The 21,485-nt window shown below is 44.0% G+C and overlaps 1 protein-coding gene across 1 annotated transcript; it reads right to left on the reverse strand.

The window, feature by feature from the left end:
- Nucleotides 1-565: 565 nt before the first annotated feature.
- LOC311167694 (zinc finger and SCAN domain-containing protein 23-like) lies at nt 566-2,951 on the reverse strand (the record flags this gene model as incomplete). The annotated part of the gene is made up of 3 exons (XM_084228745.1): nt 2,291-2,951; nt 1,904-2,051; nt 566-1,179 (listed from the first exon to the last, which is right to left on the reverse strand). The coding sequence occupies exons 1-3, from the start codon at nt 2,699-2,701 to the stop codon at nt 566-568; spliced, it is 1,173 nt and encodes a 390-aa protein (XP_084084871.1). The 5' UTR covers nt 2,702-2,951.
- Between the last annotated feature and the right edge of the window lie 18,534 nt (nt 2,952-21,485).

A 21,485-nucleotide genomic window follows, 5' to 3' on the forward strand; every position in this document is an offset into this window, starting at 1 on the left:
AGCAACATTGTTATAATTAGCCACTGAGCTGCTAATAACATATGGCTGCTTTAATCCCTTAGTTCCTAACTGAAAGTTGAGTTACTAAAACTCTGTAGGGAGAAACCTTTTATATATTTATGGAGGAATCATCTCCTGTTAAAAAGTAAATTGTCACAGCTTATGAGAATGGAAAATATTCAAGTAGTTTATAGATTTTACTGCAGCTAATTTTAAGTATTCGGTGAACTATCTCAGGCTACATATAATTTCTTAAAACTAACATGAAGTTTTCCGTAAGTACACCTAGAAAATTTTTTGTACTGGTGTGTGTGTGACTATGCTGATGAAGCCAACTTGACAATATCCAGTAACACAAAGCCGTGAATATCACCTAGCAGAGAACTCGACAGATGTTTTAAGATACTGTCACACTTTGGTCAGCACAAAATAAGGGCATTTTCACAGTTTTCCTTGGAGTTTCCCATCTAGAGGATTGAACTACTATTCTCTCAGGGACAAAACAGCACCACCCTTGAGACCTTGCCTTGACATCAGGAAATTCTTCCCTACCTGTTCCAAGGAGCTAGCTGGAGTCAGCCACAGAGTGAATTTTCTGATGCTGGATGAGGTTGCAATGGTAAATGAAGTTCTTGCCACATTCCTCACATTCATAAGGTCTTTCTCCAGTGTGAATTCTCTGATGCTTAATAAGGACAGAACGTCGACTAAAGCTCTTATTGCACTGATCGCACTGGTAAGGTTTTTCCCCAGTGTGGATCCTGAGGTGGTGGAACAGCCCGGCATTCTGGCTGAAAGCTTTCCCACAAATGTTGCACTGGTAACGCTTTTCCCCCGTGTGGAGTCTCTGGTGCTGGAACAGGCCTGACCTCTGGCTGAAGGCCCGTCCACATTCATCGCACTCATAGGGCTTCTCGCCCGTGTGCCTTCTCTGGTGCTCAATAAGAATGGAATTCTGAGTGAAGCTTTTCCCACATTCACCACAGATATAGGGCCTCTCCACTGAAGAGCTTCCCCGTTGCCTTTCCAGTCTGCCCTCAGGGTCATGGGTGTCTCGACATTCCAGCATCTGAATAATATCACCGTTCAGTCTTCTGGGTACTTCCACGAGAGATTTCATTTCTTTAGAAAGCGCCTTTCTTGGTGCTAACGCCACACTCCAAGTCCCAGCCTCTTCACCTGGAATAACAGTCACATGAGCGTGTCAGCCAGCGCCTCTGACAGAGTGTGCTCATGTCACATCTCTGTGTCTTATTTTGGTTATTCTCACACTTCAAACAATTGTCATAATTATTATGTCTGGTATGGTGATCTGTGATCAGTGATCTTTGCTATTGCCTTTGTATTTGTTTCAGGGTACCCACGTAAAACAGTGAACTTAGTAAATGCTGTTTGTGTTCCCACTGCTGCAGCCCCATCAATCAGCAGCATTACCAGGGCCGCAAGCACCCCCCCTCAGCCAAAAGAACTACAACTTGCATAATGGTTAGCATTTTTTAGCAAGAAGGTATCATTTTCAAATTAAGGTATGTGCATTGATTTTTCTTAAAGACATAATACTATCACACACCTAATAAATTATAGTACAGTATAGACATAACTCTTACATGCACTGGGAAACCAGAAAGAGTGTGACTTGTTTTATTGCAGTAGTCACTTTGAGGGGCTGGTCTGGAACCCTGTCCACAGGGTCTCCCAGGTATGCCTGCCCATCCAGACTTCAGGGAGAAGATGCTCCTTTACTGCTGCCCTCCCATCAGACCATTCTTTAGGGTGCAGGGCACATGCTGCCCTGGCTGACCACCATGTCCCTAGGACCTGGCACAGCACTGGTACAAGTAGACACTAACTAAATATGTTAACCTGATGGGCTTTCAAGCAATGAGGAAGATCTGATCCTCACCAGTCTCCTGAGCTGGGCACCCCTCTCCCAGATGACTCTGATGCTGCTCTTGCAAGGCTTGCCGGTTGCCACCCGACAACTCCTGGGCTTCTCCGAGAGCTGCTTTCTCCTGTACCACCACTTCCCCTGCATGAGCGTGGGCTGGGACCTGGTGGAAATTAAGGATAATTGGGAACTAACTATCAGAGAAGACATTCCAACGGGGCCTTCTCAGGGCCACCAGATAGGAAAAGGAGGCCTCAGGAACTAACTGAGGGAAAAGAGACAGAGAAGTTAGAGCCTGTAACAGATCGAGTCAAGCATAAAGCAACTCCCCCTCCTCTTCCTCTCGTACTGCAAGCCCATCTGTTCCTACAGGTACAAACCTCTGCTCTCCCACCTTCCCACCTTTGCGCCTGGTTCATCCAGCTCTCGCTCCAAATCCTCCAGTACAGTCACTGCCTCCTCTCCGCTCACGGGGTGGTGGTCTCTCACCCATGCCTGCAGCTCCTCGGGCAGGATGGTCAGGAACTGCTCCAGCACCAGCAGCTCCAGGATCTGCTCCTTGGTGTGGGTCTCGGGCCTCAGCCATTGATGGCACAGCTCCCGGAGGCTTCGAAGAGCCTCTCGAGGTCCAGGTGTCTCCTGATAGCAGAACTGCCGGAAGCGTCTCCGGAAGAGCTCTCTGGTATGTGGGTTATCACCTCCTAATAGGCCAGATTTTTGCCCACAGGCCCGGTTCCCCTCGTCCTCTTCTATTTTCACTGCTGGAAGTTGCTCCTGTACCTCTGGAGTCTGAAGGGCCAAAGTTGTGGCCATTTTAAGTATGATTTTTCAAAAAAAAAAAAAAGAAACAATTCTTGATAAGTCCTCCTTGATCTCGTCTTCAGGAATCCCAAAATCTACAAAATAATTTTCAGAGGAAAAAAAATTAAACTGTAAAAAAATTTTTCTACTGGTAGGCACTGGGAGGATTTCCTCCCAAACCAGCCACTCTGTCTTATGAATATTACTGAATACATGATTCACTGCAAATATTTGGACAGACATGACAGGAAAGAAAACAAACAACACAGAACAAAAAAAAAAAAAAAAAACCCTGCAATTTCAGTGAGGACCATTTCTGAGCAGCCTAACTAAATCAGCTTGAATACACTGAGTTTCCATGTGAATGGGAAGGTAGTAGGTTCCTAGTAAGTTTTTCGCTGAATGAAGATAAAGTACTTTGGGCTCAAGTGGTTACTAAAATTCATGGAGAAAAGTGAAACAAAACAGAGGGAAAGAGAAAGTAAAGGTTAAAAAAATAAGGAGCAAAAGACACACTTGGGGAGGTGAGAATCCCTCCAGTCATGCGAAGAAAGCTCTGCAGAGTGGGAGAGACCTGGGATTGGGATGGTCCTCCAGCTACTTCGGCCACTTGGGCTTCACATTTTGAGGTTAGCCCACTTAATCTGTGAAATCCTAAAACCAAAAAAACTAAGGACAGGTATTTAAATTACAAGTGAACACTGGTCACTAGAAGTAAAGTTAAATGCATACTGCCTTTTTTTTTAAGATTTATTTATTTTTATACAAGAACTGGGGCACAGGCCAGATGTGCAGGAGGGTGAGAGGATTCACCCGAGACAGAGCGGGGAAAAGAATAGGCAGACCAACAGAAATACACTGCTGAGGGGAGCAGCAGGGAGACAGGAGAGGTCCGCCCTGCCATGTGTGTATCTCTGCAGCCGGCAGGGATGGAACCAGCACTGCAGAGGCTGCAGACAGCTTCACAGCGCTGCGCTCAACCACCTGCGCCACCAGGTAGGCCCCGTATACTGCCTTTATTGGTGATACTTGCCCATTTTTCTAGACTGATATCTTTATACAATTTTATAATGATAAAATAAGATCACAAAGCACAAAGAAGCTGGCCGCTTGGTAAATTCTAAAGTATTATAAATAGCAAGTGCTGTTGGTATTTTAATAAGTTTTGTTGAAATATTAAATGGATTCTTCTAAAGACCGAAACAACAAGGGCGAAACAATGAAGAAGCATCAATTGGAGTGGGCTTGACTCAGAGATATTAAGATGAAGGAAATATTAGTTCTAAAGTTTTGAAGCAAAGGTGGAGTCTGAATTAAGTCTTACCCTTTAACTTCTTGGAATTTGTTTCTTTTTGAAACCCCTTAAGATGGAGAGTGGGCAACTGTATGTAAAATAAAATTAATGCTAATAAAGAGACAAATGTTTGTGATCACTTAAGGTTTATAAACCAGGATAGTAATTAATAAAGGTAATTTTCTGAAAAATTAACAGTTCTGTGACCTAGTAATTTATAAGCACCATTTCAAGGTGGAGGCTTTCAAACTATTCCACAGGCAAAATCTATCAGCTCCACTCCTGTTTTTTTCTTCACTAGTCTTTCTCACACCTGTTCCATGTCCTTGGCCTTGCCTTCTGCACTTATGAAAACTCTTATATTCTTTTTTTTTAAGATTTATTCACTTATGCATACAAGAACTGGGGCACAAGTCAGATGTGTGGGGGTGAGAGGATTCACCAGAGACAGAGTGGGGAGCAGAACAGGCAGATCTACTGAAATACACTGCTGAGGGGAGCAGCAGGGAGACAGGAGAGGTCTGCTGCACCATGTGGGTAGCTCCCTGGCCGGAGATTGAACTTGTGCTGCAGTGGCTGGTAATAGCTTGATAGTGCTGTCTTTAAGCCCTGCGCCACCAGGGAGGTCCCAAACTCTTATATATTTTTTTAAAGATTTATTTATGGACACAAGAGCTGGGGTACAGGCCAGAGATACAGGGGGTGAGAAGACTCACCAGAGACAGAGCAGGGGACAGAACAGGCTGACCGACTGAAACATACCACTGAGGGGAGCAGCGGGCAAGAGAGGAGAGGTCCGCTGCGCCACGTGGGTATCTCCCCGGTTGCCCGGGGATTGAATCCATACTGCTGAGGCTGCGGACTGCTTCATAGTGCGGTGCCCAACCCCCTGCGCCACCAAGTAGGCCCAAACTCTTATATTCTTAAGCTTGATTCAAACCTCTCATCTCTCATCTCTAATCTCTCATCGTCTCCTGTCTTTCTCATCCATTCCAGTCCACCTACCTCCTTCCAGCTCTTTTAACAGGTTCCTCATCTCTTACCATCAGATACAGTTTATCTTGCAGTTACTTTCCTTCTTAAAAAAAAAAATTTCAGGGCCTCCCCAGTGGCGCAGCTGTTGAGCGCTGGGTTGCGAAGCTGCCCGCGGCCTCTGCAGCGCCGGTTCGATCCCTGGCTGCTCCCTGGCCACCGGAGGAGGGTCCCACGGAGGAGGGTCCCACATAGCGTGGGAGATCTCTCTTGCTGCCCACTGCTCCCCTTAGCAGTGTACTTTGGTCTTTCTGCCTGCTCTGCTCCCTGCTCTGGCTCTGGTGAATTCGCTCACCCTCTCCTGCTTCTGACTGTACCCAGTGCTTGTATAAATAAATAAATAAATCTTTAAAAAAAAAAATTCAAAGGTACAGAAAAATATAGAATTCCTTCACCAAGTTCCACTCCCCTGAAAAAACAATCTTAAAGAACGGAATGTATCCTTTCAGATACTGTCTATGCAATTACAAACACCCCTCCCTCCAGGGCAGGATTCCCCAGAAGTAGGAGGTAGTGTGAGGTAGCAGAGAACACAGATGGGCAGATCTGTGTGTGAATTTTCACTAACAATGTGATCTTGCGTCTGTTACTTGAATGATTTTTCTAAGCCCCAACTTCCTCATGTATGATATGAGGACAACTACCTCGCAAAGTTGTCAAGAATATTAGAAGAGAGAATGCATATAAGGTGGTTTCACACAAAGCCTGGCACAAAGTAACGTGGAAATAAACCACCTTTTAATGAGACTGTGTACAATTTGGGGTACAGGCCTGGCTTAATACCGGCTACCTAATCTTAGGGCCAGGACAACGTACACCATGGATGGGTGGTTGGGGGAAACACAATCACACTCACAAATAAAATGACTGGTATGCAGAAACACCCTGACGGGGTGCAGTACCTCCTATATCTCATATAAACACCTCTTTCTAATCTTAAACCCTTAGGAAATGTCCTGGACTACTGTGGTCGAAAAGGGATGGGACTAGATTCAAATGAGAAAAGTAACTTCCTGGGTTGCGCCTGTAAAGCTAATTCAGAGAAACAAAGGGAGTGAGCATAGCAAAGGGTAGAAGAAAATGGACTCTGCTGCCAGGAAGCTCGGATTTGAATCCTGACTACACCCTTTACCAGCTGTATGACCCCCAAGCAAGTTAACCTCATTTTCTTCCCCATTTTTTAACAGCGCCTACCTCATAGAGTTATGAAAAGGAAATACATTAATATTTGGAAAATGCTTTGAACGGTGCCTGGCTGCCACATATAACTGCTATTTAAATATTCATTTGTTCTTGTTTTTTAAAGTTAACAGATGGCAAGAGCCTTTACACTCGTGGCAGATTATAAACCCATCCTTACAGGTTGTTTCAAATAAGTCTAGGAGCAATGACAGACGTCAGAAAGCCCAACTTTTTCCTCGCTACCCGAATCTGTTCTATCCTAAAATGCGGTCCAGAGGGCAGGTACTGGGGAGAGAGACTGAAGAGTTACGGACAGGGTGGAGGTGGGGCCGTGGGGAGTGGGGGCGCTGACTTTTGGTCACTTTGAGTCACCAAGACCTTCCAGGTTCCGGGGCCGCCTCTGCCCCTCATCTGTCCCACCAAGCTTTGGCCGAGCAGTCCCCGCCTCCTCCCCACACCCACCAGCCGGGGCGCGGCGCACGCACTGGCCCTCTCCGGGGCCCTGGGCTGTAGCCCGACTCCGCAGCTCACCGGGCGTCCGTGGGAGGCGGCTACCCAGCCCAGGTCCCACCAGCTCCGAGTCCGTGACAACCGCGGCCCAGAGAATAACTACAAAGGCCGGAAGTGCGTCACAGCCGCGCGCCCCGGATACGGCGCTTCCGCCGCGCGCTTGCGAGTGAGCGCGAGGGTTCCTGCACCTGTGTGGCCTAGCGGGTGCCCTCTCGAGAACGGGCGCTGGGTGACTGGCTCTCCCCCCCCCCCCCCCCCCGGCAGCACTGGAACAGCAGCCGACGTGGTGTTTGACACCTGTTGCCTCATTTCCCCGCGTAACAATCTGTGCTTTGGGTACAGTCACCTCCATCTAACATTCGGTAACTGAGGCTCATCCCATCGTCCACATTTGTCTGTTGCCGTGTCCCAGTATCTGTATCATTACCCATATTTTAACAACAACAACAAAAAAATGTTACAATGAACAAGAAAGGTGCCTGGACAAGTACTTTCAGTACGGACATCTTACCTGCCTGGGTAGAGCACGGTGGCACCAGTCATTTCTAGAGTACCAGTGGAAAGGTGCGTCCTCCAGCGCCCTTAGGTAGCTGTGTCAGGGTTGGCACTGCACCCTTTTCCTCAAGCAGGTTGACTGATGGCTTCTGGAACAGTAGTTTTTCCCCAGTTCTCTTCCTCAAGGGGCAATGCCTTACTTTAGAAAGTAAACCCAAGTGCAACCAAAATAACTAAACACGCACAGGGAAACCTTCCAGGGCTCTTAAGGATAGAGTCCCAACAGGATCACTAATCTTCAGCCCAAGTTCATTTTTAGTGACCCTTAGGGGTACACGACCTTGGGGCAGTTTAGCATTCAGAAAGCCTGTGTATTCTAAATGGGGCTGCAGTGAAAGCTCTGTAATACTTAGTGGGGAAACAAAAGTGATAAAGAGGGTATTCAGAGCATGAAGGGGAAAGAATGGAAGATAAAAACATGTAAGTTTGAGGGCACTGGGGTATCTGGGGAAAGAGAGGCCAAAAAATAGAGAAAGCTTCTGTAGGATAGTAAAGTGACATTGGAAATATGGGGACAAATATGTGGAGGTTCTTGATCCTCAGAAATTAAGAGTTGGTGATATTCACAAAAATCACTTAGTTGTAGGTAGAAGGGACCTTTGGGGGTTAGATACTCATAGTCCTTCCTTTACAGATGAAGGCCCAGAAAGCGTGGCAACTTGCTTAAGGTAATGAGGTTGAGTGGATACTTGAACCCAGCACTTCCCTCTCTCCCATGTCAACCCTCTTGCAAGCAGCATCTCAGGTAAGTTGTTAAGGTCTGACCACACATATATAAAGCCAAGGAACAATAAGAGGAAGAAAAGCAATGGCCACACCTTTAGCTATTAACTCAAAAAATGTTACAGTACTTTCACAACCCTGGGTTGGGGGTGTGAATTATCTAGCTTAGTTTACTGGGAGAGAATCCAGTCTGTGAATACTCTGATGTTGGAGGAGACCAAGGTGGTGAGATATTGCAGTGTACTCATGTGGCTTCTCTGAATTCTCAGAAAAATGCCACTAAACATTTTTACTGTAATAAATAAAGCAAAACGATTTTGATTTTTTTTAATGCTAAGAGACCTGATCTCTAAAGGATTTTCCAAATCTATTACACATATAGGGTTTTGTTTTTTAAGATTTATTTATTCATACAAGAACTGGGGTACAGGCCAGAGGTGTGGGGATAGGGGGTGAGAGAATTCACCAGAGAACAGGAATGGGGAGCAGAACAGGCGGATTGACTGAAATACACTGCTGAGGGGAGCAGCGGGTGAGACAAGAGAGGTCTGCCGTGCTATGTGGGTTGCTCCCTGGCCGGGGATCGAACCCATGTTGCAGTGGCTGTGGATAGCTTCACAGGTTGTGTCTTAAACCCCTTGCGCTGCCAGGGAGGTCCCATATAGGGTTTTTGGGTGAGGATTCTCGGTCTTCAGTGAGATGTGAGCTCAGCAGAAGGTCCTCCCATACTCATTGGCCTCCTTCCAAGTGTGATTTTTGTGATCTCCAATAAAATTAGAACTGAAGGCTCTTCTACCTTCATCACACTCTCAGGGTTTTTCCTCCTCTATAAACTCACCAATGTTTAGTGAAGTCTGAACTTTCCCTGAAAGCCTTCCTACCACTATTATGCTGGTTACACTTTATAATGGTATCTCCAATGCTGAGTGAGTTCTGTGCTGTTATTGAAGGCTTTACCACATGCATTGCCTTCATAAAGTTCCTCCCCAGAGTTGGTTTTTTACTAGTGTGAATTATGATGTGTTTAAAAAGGGCTGTTGGCACTGAATATTGTTCCCCTCTGTGGAGTCTCTGATGTCCAAGATCATTGATGCTGTAAATGAAGCTTTTCCCACACTGATCATATTTGTGTTCTTTTTCTTCCTCTGAATTTCTGTGATGACTTTCAAACCTGTCCACATTCACAAAAGTCTCTAAAATAAGAGCCCTGGAAAATGTTCCTGTTTCTACAGATTCTACAAACTATCATCTTCTGTGATCCCATTCCTCTGGATACTTCTTGCTTTGGAGCCAATTTCCCACTCTTTAAAATAAGAAATGAGTCATCAGATGTCAATTTCTTTTTAAACGTTTTATTATGGAAAATCTTAAAATGTGTAATAGTAAACAGAATACAAATGTCATCTTTTTGAATGGATCCAACAACCAATAAATACTTCTCCAGTTCAATTAAGGAAGAAAATATGAAATAGGTGTATCTTAACACACAATCTATATAATACTTATTAAGGCAGGATTAAGAACAATTTTTGCTACCAAAAAGGAACACAAATTATTAAAGTACTCATTAAAGTCTAAGGGTATAAAGAGAGTTTTAAATTTGCATTGAAATACAATTATAGCTGAAAGTGTATTTATTCCATTGCTAGGAAAGACAACCAAATAGGACACTGTTTGCGGGTTCAGTGTAAACCAGCAATTCCTATATCAAATTAAGGTCAGTATACTTTATGAACATAACAAAAAAATTCACTTTTACATGAAATTTGACCTGAAGAAAACAAATTAGCTGTCCCATTGAGCTTATTAAAATGGAAATTCCACCTGATCTCACAGGAAATACTGGAAAAGGAAGATTTCTTGACTTTCCTGCACATTTTATTGCTATTTTCTGGAGACAGATTCTGTAAAGTGAGGCTTTATAATTGGAACACACAACTGACATGCGGAGAATGTGGAAAGGAAAAGGTGTATCTAATCTAGACTGGAGCAACATGTAGGGAAGGTAAGAATGTGAAAACAGGAAATCATTCAATGTAGAAGCAGACAGGAGAAATGGAGTCAAAGTGTAAAGTTTAAAAAGTGACTATCATTGATGGGTTGAGAAATCTTAAAAGGATAAAGGGTAAAACAAGGAAAACATTTATGAGGTCACTGCAAAAGAGAGCAACAGGATGATGTGGTAATTGAATGGAAAACAAAGGTAGGTATGTGAAAACTGAATAGAAATCCTTTGCTGAAAAGTCCAAGAATATACGTTGTACTTTAAGAGAGAGGTAGAGGAGTGAGGAAGGACTTAAGGGAAAAGTTAGTGTTACAAACACTAATAATTAAGTTGTAAACAATGGCCTTGGGTGGCCAAGCAAGAGCCCGCCACCCTAACTCACCTTCCTCACTTCTCTTGTAGGAGGTGGGGTGCCAGAGTCATGTGTGAGTAGGGTCTCCAAGGGCTAGAGCTGATATGTTGGTGACTGTTGTGCAGCTCCCAGAGATGTCACCTCCTCTCAGAGTACTTCCTGTCATCTGCTTGAATGTACCCTGGAGATAAATGGGTTGGGAGGAAATCGCTGTGAGAACTATAGCTAAAATCTTAGGGTAGGTCTCTCTGGAGACAGGATGGGGAAAAGGGCTCAGTGGACTCAGAAGGAGAGATGAGACGGAAAAAGGAACTGACAGAAACAATGTACTCTCACTGCTTTCCTATTGACAACCACTAAATGCCACCAAAAAACACCTCCCCTCTACCTGACATCCAGGATCATCAAATTCTTGCTCCAGATCTTCCTGCCTTTGCCTCATCTTAGTCAACGGATCATGCTCCTGCACCCAAGACTAGAGGGCCCCAGAAAAGATTGTTCCAATACCAACAGCTCCAGGGTCTGCTCCTTAGTATGATTTCCTAGTCTCAGGTACTGGTGGCAAAGTTCCCAGAGTTGGCTTAGAGCCTCCCTGCATCCAGTGTCTCCAGACAGCAGAGCTGTCTAAAGACATGGTGGGAGATGTCCTGGCCAGAATGGCTATCTGCTGCAAGTCAATTTCTTACACAAAAAAGTTATCTTCCACCATCTTTAGTACCATAGGTCCCCTTTATTGTTCTCCATTCTAAGATCTGGAGTCATTTTCTTTTAGGAGAGACATTCCTAAAGATGGGCTTATACTCCATCCACAAAACTCCCCTCCACAAAATATAGAAATCATTAGATGAAAAATTGTCATCAGTTAAAAAAACCTACAACATGGATTCTTTTTTTTTTTTTTTTAAAGATTTATTTATTTATTTATACAAGCACTGGGTACAGTCAGAAGCGTGGGAGGGTGAGAGAATTCACCAGAGCCAGAGCAGGGAGCAGAATAGGCAGAAGGACCGAAGTACACTGCTGAGGGGAGCAGCGGTTGGCAGGAGAAGTCTGCGCGCCATGTAGAACCCTCTTCTGGTGGCCCAGGAGCAGCCAAGGATCGAACCAGTGCTGCAGAAGCTGCTGGCAGCTGTGCAACCCAGCACGCTCAACGCTGCACCACTGGGGAGACCCTACAACATGGATTCTTAAAGGCTATATATACCACCTTTAAAAAAAGCGTAACAGAAAAGAGTTTGACATTTTGCTAACAGTGATGCCAATTCTTGAGAATTTGACCTTCACATAACCAAAATTTAGCAATGAAGAGTAACTTTTTTTTTTAACCAACCTTTCTTGTACTCACTCTACTCCAGTTAAACCCTTTTCTATTTTAGATATGCCAACCATATCCTATCTGAGGGTCTCACATCTGCTTGGCACATTCTCCCACAGATACTGGCAAGAGACATTCTCTCATTTCCTTAGAGTATACTCAAACATCATCTCCTCAGACATTTCACAGCTCTGCTATCACTATCAACCCTCTTACCCTACTACATTTTTCTTTGTAACACTCGCCACCTGACATCACGTTTCCTTATTTTTTTGCCACCGAGAAGTATCAGTTCTCTACAAGAGACTTTCTTCCAGTGCCAAAATAGGGCCTGATACATAGCACATCATAAGTAACTTGGAAAAAAGAATGACTTAAGAAAGGGATTAACTGTAAGATTTCCCAACATTCGTTCAGGCATTGCTTGCTTTATACCTTGTGATAAACAAATGTGCTTAGAGGGAAAAGCTATGAAAACATTAAACAGAATAGGCCCACAATCTCTTCTGCACAATTCTGGAATCCCTCAAAGCTCTCAAAACCAAGAGTATTTTCACAAGTATTAGATGACAATCTTCAAAAATAAATTCATTTGCTAACAACACGACTTGAAACGTCATGAAGTTAGCTATAGTCTTAGTATGCATATTCAATATTTTATTACAGAAATAATATTGGATATGGGGCTGCCCCAGGTCCCTGGGTTGTTAAGCACTCAATAAAAACCCCTCAAAATCTCATTTCAAAAACACTTCGGACGCCAGGAATTCGACAAAAGTTGCCTGTTTTCTATGTGCTAAAGACCCACCAGATTGCAAGGAAGTCACCCCTCTCACACTAGGAGTTCTCTGCTTCTCTGAAACGTCTAGCGAAGAGGTGCCTTTCACACGCCTAGACCGGCTGGAGGCGGTAGGAAACAGGGTCGGATCCGGGCTCTAAACCCAGTCTTTCTTGTCGGGGTTCACTCCGGAAGCTCAGCGCAGCCGGGATGCAACGTCGGGGTGCGGACGCTAGGCCGGAAGGCGGCCTGGGTATAACAGCGTGTCCAGGGCAGAACCATCACCGCACCAGGGTCCTTGGGAGCCCAGGTCCCACTAGCCGGAAGCCAGACCCTCCCTCACTAAGGTCCCGGAAGTTCCACCGGAAGTCTCGCTAGTCTCTCTAGGAACGGTCGTCTCTATGGTTCCCCGTTGCGCGATGGCGGCTTCCAGTCTGGCCCGTGCGCTTCGCCAGAGAATTCCACAGCAAACCAGGTCCCGGAGTCCACACCTGGTTAGTTCAGGGATGACAGTGCAGTGTAAGAGCATGTTTATCTCCCGTGCTCAGCGGGCAGAATGAGGGGCGCCCCGGCACCTCAGACCGGCCGCTTTATGTGGGTTCCGCCATCCGCCTGAGACGAACATACTCTGTACGTGAGCCCTTCATTAGAAATCAAATTTAATACAATTTGTGTGCAACGGAGAAAAGAGAAAGAATATAATTTAAATGGCTTCTAGTTAAACACCCACCGTTACCCATCGCCTCTTAGGTAATGCCCAGCCAAACAAGGTTGGCCCAAAGCAGGACCCCTGGGGCGGGAGAGTTTGCCCCAAGTCTAAGCCACCTCCTGGTGAGGACCCATAAGAAATGGGCAGAAGGGGCCAGGCTAGTCTGGAAGGAAAAGAGCAAAATCAAAATCCAAGTCCAGATAAGTGCTGCCATTGACAGCCTTCCCATAGGTCTCTCCACCAGGTCTTTGTCTCTTTCAAGTGTCCCCTGAGTCCCTGGAACAAGTCCAGGGCCAGGAAGCAAGCACAGCTTCTTCATATGTCTCTGCTCCATGTGTCTCTTCCAGATCTTCTTCCTAAATCCTCACAGTCTTTTCTAGCTCCTCCTTGCTGCGCAGCTCCACCGTTCCTTGGATGGGGAAACTCCCCTTTCCGTGGACTTCACACAAGTGCCCAGCTATCCAAAAATCAGCACCTTTCCTATTCCCCGACATGTGCATCTCCCAGTGTGGATACCCCCATATTTTTTTCTCTGCTCATATAATTATATACAGACATACACATTGTGACGCTTAAGAACTTGATTTGAAAATATTGTTAGCTTTGTGCTATGGCCCGAGTTACTTTATCTCTGTGCCTCAGTTTCTTTCCTTACTTGTCAAATGAGAATAATAGTACAGTCATCAGAGTTATTATAACTATTGAATGATTAACAGGTAAAGAGCCCTTCACACACAGTAGATAATCAGGTGTATGCTAATTATATACATATATAAGCTTTTGGGGGAAAGGGATTAATTTTACATTTTATCAAAATAAGAGATACATATTGAATTTATACCACTATCCATATTTTTCATATGCATATTTATATCACGAGAACTTCTAGTAGGATTTTTTTTTAAAGATTTATTTATTTATTTATACAAGAAGCAGGGTACAGGCCCCAGAAAGGTGAGAGGATTCACCATAGGCAGAGCGGGGAGCAGAACAGGCAGACTGACGAAACACACTGCTGAGGGGAGCAGCGGACACGACAGGAGAGGTCTGCCGGCCCATGTGGGACCCTCGCCTGCCAGCCGGGATCAAACCGGCAGTGCAGAAGCTGCAGACAGCTTCATAGCGCTGTGCTCAACCGCCTGTGCCACCAGGGGAGGCCCTCTAGTAGGATTCTTATATCCTACTAGAACTTCTCAGCCTTCTAAAATAATACTTAAACATTGGTTTTAATGGTCCCAGGTGTTTAACTTAATAGCTAATTACTATCAGTAGGATACTACATATATTTCTAATTTTTTGTTATAATGAACAGATCTGCAGACATACATTCTCATACATGATCTATTTTGCACAGATGATTTTATTTATAGGGGACAGGCCTCACATGTTAAGACTGCCTGGTAGAAGAATATATGTATTTTTAGTAACACATGATGCAGTTACTGTGCTTTCCAAAAAGGTTGTAACCATCTCATTTCAGAGAATCTCATGTGTAACAGCTTTTCCAAATTTTTAGCCAAAGTTCAGGAGTATTTCATGTTAATTTTATTCACAGATATGTCTTAGTTCAGATCTCCATATTTTTTTCCCCTGAATGCCATGATTGTTTATCCTTCTACATTAAGATATCTCAAAGGCACTTTGAATAAACATGTCTAAAGACAATCTCCTGATCTCTTCCCCCAAACCCAATTCTCTTTCAGTGTTCCTTTTGTCATCTCGTCAAAACCAGAAATAGGCATCTGTCTTCTTCACCCTTAAGTAAAGCCCATCAAACCTATCAAATTTATCTTCAAAACATTTCTCACAGGCCTTCCTGGTGGCACAGGCGGTAAATGCAGTGCTGTGAAGCTATCTGCAGCCTCTGCAGTGCCGGTTAGATCCCTACCGGCCTCCGAGCAACCCACATGGTGAGCAGGCCTCTCCTCTCTCACCAGCTGCTCCCCTCAGCAGTGTATTTCGTCAGTCTGCCTGTTCTGTTCCCTGCTCTGTCTCTGGTGAATCCTCTCATCCTCCCGCGCATCTGTCCTATGCCCTGGTTCTTGTATAAATAAAATAAATCTTTAAAAAAAATTCTTATTTCTTAAAAAAAAAAAATTCTCACATGCATCCATGCATCCCTTTTTCTTCACTACCTCAACTCACAAACTGCCATCATATCTCTTGGTCTATTCTAACAATCTCTTAATTGCTCCTGTCAGCCATTATTGTCCTATCAATTCTCCCCAACATAAGTTTTTAAAGTTTCTTTTGAGCTTTACTACATCACGTCCTTGTGTGTCATTGTCCTTATTAATCCAAATTGAATCCTCAGTAGTACATTGACAAACATATGGATAAGGATTAGGGGGACCCCTAGGTAATTTCAGGATGGGAGCTGGTTGCCAGGGGTATCAACCATGTGACTGAGAATTAGACCTTTCAACCCCACCCCCTGATTCTGGGGAGAGAGGACCAATCACCATTGTCCAATGAGGTAGTCAATCATGCTCATGTAATGGGACCTCCATAAACCCCCCTAAACAGTGAGGTTTGGAGAGCTTCTATGTTGTTGACCACATCAAGGGTATCCTCAGATTGAATGATCTCCCTGTCATGCCTTGCCCAAGTTATCTCTTGCATTTGGCTGTCCCAGAGTTATAGTTATCTGAATAATAAACTTATAAAAGTAAGTATAGCGTTTCCCTGTGTTTTACTAGCTGTTCTAGTAAATCATCAACCCTGTGGAAGGAGTTGTAGGTTACCCCTGGCTTTGTAGCTGGTTGGTCAGAAGAACAAGTGGCCTAAACTTATGATTGACATCCGAAGTGGAGGCAGTTTTGTGGGACTGAATTATGGAGTTAGCTAACTCCAAGTAGCTAGTGTCAAGATTGAATTGAACTGCAGAATGCCCAGGTGGTGTCAGAGAATTAGTTGGTGTGTGTGTAGGGGGGAACCTAACACACGTGATGTCTGGAGTGGTGTTGGTAAATACAACACGTGAAGGTGTTCTTGACATTTGAGCATGATCTTGATAGAACATTCATTTAAAACTGGATAAATTTCAGGTTATTGTTGGGCTCTCCCATTCAGAAGAAAGCATCTTTATCTCAATTCTCTTGGATAAAATAACCCTCTTCAGAAGCCTACTCAAAGCTCCTTTAACATACTTGTTCCTTAGAGTATAGATGCTTGGATCTACTTTGGGAGTAATAACAGTAAAATAGGGTCAGAATTTTGGTAAGGTCCTGAGCACCACCCCCTGAGGGCTGTAAATAGAGATAGATGTCAGGGCCATAAAATAAAGACCCAACTAGTAAATGCCATGAGCAAGTGTTGCAGGCCTTGCACTTGCTATCAGCAGAAGGGATTCGAGCAGCACTGTCAGGGGAGGTGCCATGTTCCCCACCCTCACTTACCTGCAGCTGCCTTGGACCAGCTCCTGGGAGCTAAGAACAGAGCTGAGTGTCCTGGTGGAGCTAGCCAACATGGAAGGCAGGTGGGCTTTGGGGCTTTTGCTTCTCCAGCTTTGACTTGAACCTGGGACTTGAAGGCTCTGCATGGCAGAGAGATAGGTGGAGGGGCTGGCGATGGCAGCTGTTACCTTGATGTGGTCTCTCCTTTTGTCCTAGTTCTTTGGGACCTGCCTTCCCCCTTTCTTGCTGTTCTCCACCAGCAGGTGCTTTAGGCTTGAGGCGAGTTTTCAGACCTCAGTGGCCCTGCTTTGGGCCAACCCTGTTTGACTAGGCATATACATGTGAGGGGATGGGGAATTGGGGGTATTTTACTGGGAAACTTTATTTTGGAATAGCTTTTCTTCTTCTCTCTCTAGGCACACTAATTCTATTAAAGATCTTTCACACCAAGAGCCTGCTTCCTTTGTTTTTATGTGCAGGACCCTGTTTTAGAGCATGCATCCCTTAAGTTTGGGGTTCCTGGGTGCCCCTTGGTCACACAATAGATCTAACAATATAAATGTAAGAGGCAAGAATCATGGAGAGGGGGCCATTATCAGAAAGGTGGCCACCACTACCAAGTAAGTTTGTTGGCGTTGGTGTCTATATAAGCCATCTTAATAACACTGGGAAGCTCTCCAAAGAAGTCACCCAGTACCTGGTTCCCACACAGGGTCAGCTGGACTGTGAGTGTAGACTGCAGTGTGATGGACCAGACCAGCAAGCCAAGCAATGATGGAAAGCTGTGGGCAGAGCCTGTGGCCCATGACAAGGGTACCCCAAAGACCCACACCCACATGGCGTCTAAGGCCATCATGCCAAGCAGGGCCACTGAGTACAGCCTGACCATTGAAATACATAGGCCTGGGCCACACAAGCTGTGTAGGTGATGATGTTCTTCAAGTTGAGCAGCATTTGGGGTGCAGATGTGGTTAATAAAACTGAGATGAGTTGGTGCCTGTGTTTTAGGATTCTGAAAAGGAGAGGCTGCTGAGGAAGGAATACATAGGATTTGGGAGCTGGGAATCAATTTGAGGGAACAGAATCACAGCAATGTTTCCCAAAAGAGGCACATGTAGGACATTAGGGGAGCAGAGAAGAGAGAAGCTGCAATTATGGATATTTGGTAAACCTGTGAGAATGAAATTGTCCAGAAAACTTCCACTCATGTACTTTGAATTCTGATGGGAGACTCCTGCTAAAATTGAGGAAGATTAGGGTATTGAAAAAACTGAGTTGGAAAAGGTTTTGAGGACACTAGGGAAAAATACACGTTTATGGGGGAGAGAAGGAGTACACAGTTACCCTGCAGGTGTTGGGTGTGGCATGCAAATGAAAACAGGATTGTCTGCAGGACTGTTAATAGCAGTTAGCTCTCAGGGCTGCCAGGTGACTGCCCCTACCTTATTCTTGCAGAGGACAGTAGGTTTATTCCTCCCTGGGGGTGAACTACAGGCACTTTGAACTTGGGGATAACAAATAAACCTGAGATAAAAGTAAAGGAGGGGTCTCCTGGTGGCGCAGGCGGTTGAGAGCACACTGTGAAGCTGTCTGCAGCCTCTGCAGTGCGGGTTTGATCCTGGCCGGCCGGCTGGCCTATGAGAATCCCACGTGGCACTGCAGACCTCTCCTGCCCTGCCCACTGCTCCCCTCAGTAGTGTATTTTGTCAGTCTGCCTGTTCTGTTCCCTGCTCTGTCTCTGGTGAATCCTCTCACCCTCCCGTGCATCTGGCCTGTACCCCGGTTCTTGTATAAATAAATAAATCTTGAAAAAAAAAAAGATTGTCTTTATAAAAAAAATAAGTGAAGGAGAATGAAAATGGGGCATCTTTGGAACATGAACAGGATCACTAGAAAATTGGGGGCATACTTAGAGAACATGAAGAAGTAGTTGAGAATTAAGACTATGATAAAAATATTAAAGGACTGAAAGGTTGTGGAAAATTCGTAGGAAGTGGAAAAAAGACAGTAATGGAATAAAATACATAAAATCTTTAAAGATCAGATCAGGTGATCTGTCAGAATTTAGAAAAGTTAACTAAAAACATTTTCCCCTCTTCCTGAATTCAGAAAAAAATTAAAAATGAACATAGATGCCAGAAAGATGGAGAACAAAATATTCACATTATTGTTGAAAGAGCTGTTCGGACATTATGGCTTTAATGATGCAATTAAATCTCCTCCATTCCTGAAAAGACTTACCTATCAGTCACTGGTACCATTGGAAAGCTACCTATTCACCCAGCACACACACACACACACACACACACACATACATACATGGAGTCTGTGCCTGTGTTTTAGGATTCTGAAGACAGATTAGCTTCATACAAAATGAGAGAGAAAGTAACTGAGTGAATAAATCACATTTGGTTCCATTCGTAAACTTACCAAACTAATACATTTCTTTTTCCTTCTCAAAACTATGACAGTGGGCCTCCCCGGGGTTGCGAAGCTGCCGGCAGCCTCTGCAGCGCCGGTTCCATCCCCGGCTGCTCCCGGGCTACTGGAGGAGGGTCCCACATGGTGCGCAGGCCTCTCCTGCCGCCCGCTGCTCCCCTCAGCAGTGTACTTCGGTCCTTCTGCCTGCTCTGCTCCCCGCTCTGGCTCTGGTGAATTCTCTCAGTCTCCTGAGCTTGTGACTGTACCCAGTGCTTGTATAAATAAATCAATCTTTTTTAAAAAAAATCAATTAATTAAAAAAAAAAAAACTGACAGAGTTGAAAAAAATTGGAAACACTCTTCCCCTACATTTCCTGTCTGGTAAATGCAACAGAAATTCTTCCATAGATAATGGGATTAGAAAACAAGAATTCCTCCTTCTTCATTAACATTCAAATATGAATAATGGATTTCTTGAAAAAAATAAAGAAAATATAAAGGAGTAAATGAGCAAAGAAATTTAATTTTTAAAATCCCCTAACCGAAAAACATGAGCAGTAGGAATCCAGCACATTGGAAGGAAAAAACCTACATCTGGTTGCATCATTTATGAATTTCAGGTTATCAGGATGAGAAGATCCCAAAGATCCAGAAGGGAAAAATACGTGTAAAAAAGAAGAACAAATGGAAGTAGTACTGAACTTCTAACAGCAACTGTGAGAATGAGAAGGTAAGCAGTAATGGTTTCTAAACTCTGAAGGCAATGATTTCTAGCCTAGTCTTCTAGTCACAACAAAACAACCACATGTGAAGTTAGAAGGCATTTTATTTTATTTTATTTCAAGGACGATTTATTTATGCATACAAGAGTTGGGGTACAGGCCAGAGATGCGAGGGGAGAGAAGATCCACCAGAGATAGAGCAGGAAACAGAACAGGCAGATTGACTGAAGTACACTGCTGAGGAGAGCAGTGGGGCAAGTCAGATGAGGTCTGCTGCGCCTTGTGGGAATTGAACATGTGCTGCAGTGGCTGCGGATAGCTTCATAGGTTGCGTCTTAACACTTGCGCCACCACAGAGGCCCAGAAGAAGGCATTTTAAAGCAATGCAGTGGCCCAAATTTTATTTCCCAGGCACCATTGCTTAGAAAGTTGCTGGAGGGCATGTGTCACCAAAATCAGGGAGGAAGTTAAAAAAAGAAATTTAAAAAAAAGAGGAAACAGGGTATCTGCCCAAGATATGAAGGGAGTATTGTCCATGACAATGATAAAGGAAGACTGTCAGGAGTCTGCTAGAGAACAAGGGTTGATAAGGCAGACAGACAGACAGACAGGAAATCCTTAATGATAATTGGGAGGGAGCAGCAGCTATGCAGCCCAAACTGACTAGTAGCATTGCATTTAAATAGGAAAACTCAGGATGAAGAGAGCAAAAATGGTGAGTCTAGGAGATGAAGATTAACTCAATTTGTTCAAATGTGCTGTGAATTCTTCCTGGAGAACCACTGACATAGATTTCTAAGGTTTTATTTGACGTTTTTCTCCTTCCTGGGCTAAAGGAGTTAAATAATAGTTCACAGGACTGGTATCTTCTTGCAGAAAATAGAAAGTTCTCTCAGACACCTTAACTCATAGGACTGAAGTTTGAGATCAGACAAAGTTGCTTAATTTTATTCAAACTGTAACCAAAAAACTTTCTTCTTGGTTCTAATCCAATAGAAGACAGTTATGAGCAAAAGTGTGGCTTTTAGATTCAGTCAGACCTATTTTGAAACGGAACTGTGTCAGTTCCTATGTTAGTGTGTACATTACTAAGCCTGTTCCCTCATCTTCAAAGAGCTATTATAGCACATATTTGACTGGATAGTTGATTAAATGTCAGGGTATCTGGAAACAAGTGGTATGTAGTAGACTTCCAAAAATGCTAGCTTGATGACAAGAGAGTATGTGATGTTCATGAAGTGGTACCAACGTGTTAACTTTTGAGTGTAGCTCTATGTGCAATCACTTTTGAGTATAGCTCTGTGTGTAATCAGTTGTTTCAAGTTCATTTAAAGTGCTTGTTAAAAGCACATTTCTGGACATTCCACCAAACTAGAATGAAAACCTCTGGGAAGGAATCCCAAGAAACTATATTTTAACTAGTTTTCTGGGTGATTTATATGGACACTAGCCTTGGGAATCACTGCATTATAAGATCATTCTGTTTTTTTTAAATTGCAGAACTAAACTTCAGTTTCCAGTGAGACCAAAATATTATGTGCCTAGAAGAGTAAAGCCCTCCCCCAAAGACTGAAGGCATACAAGCAAATATAGATTCCTGGGTTATAATTTAGTAATACTTAGAAAAGCATATAAAACAGAACATAATGTTGGGTTCTTTAGAATCAAGAATGAATTATATGGGAGTTCAGAAAAAGCCTTTAAGAATTGGGAACATATTACATTCTCCCTCTCATGCCTCCAAAAGTCACCAAATTCCCCCAGCTTTCCTCAGGGTCATCAGTACATTTTCCTTCTGTTTCT

The sequence above is a fragment of the Talpa europaea genome, assembly GCF_964194135.1.
Source record: "Talpa europaea genome assembly, chromosome: 2".
Classification (NCBI taxonomy): Eukaryota; Metazoa; Chordata; class Mammalia; order Eulipotyphla; family Talpidae; genus Talpa; species Talpa europaea.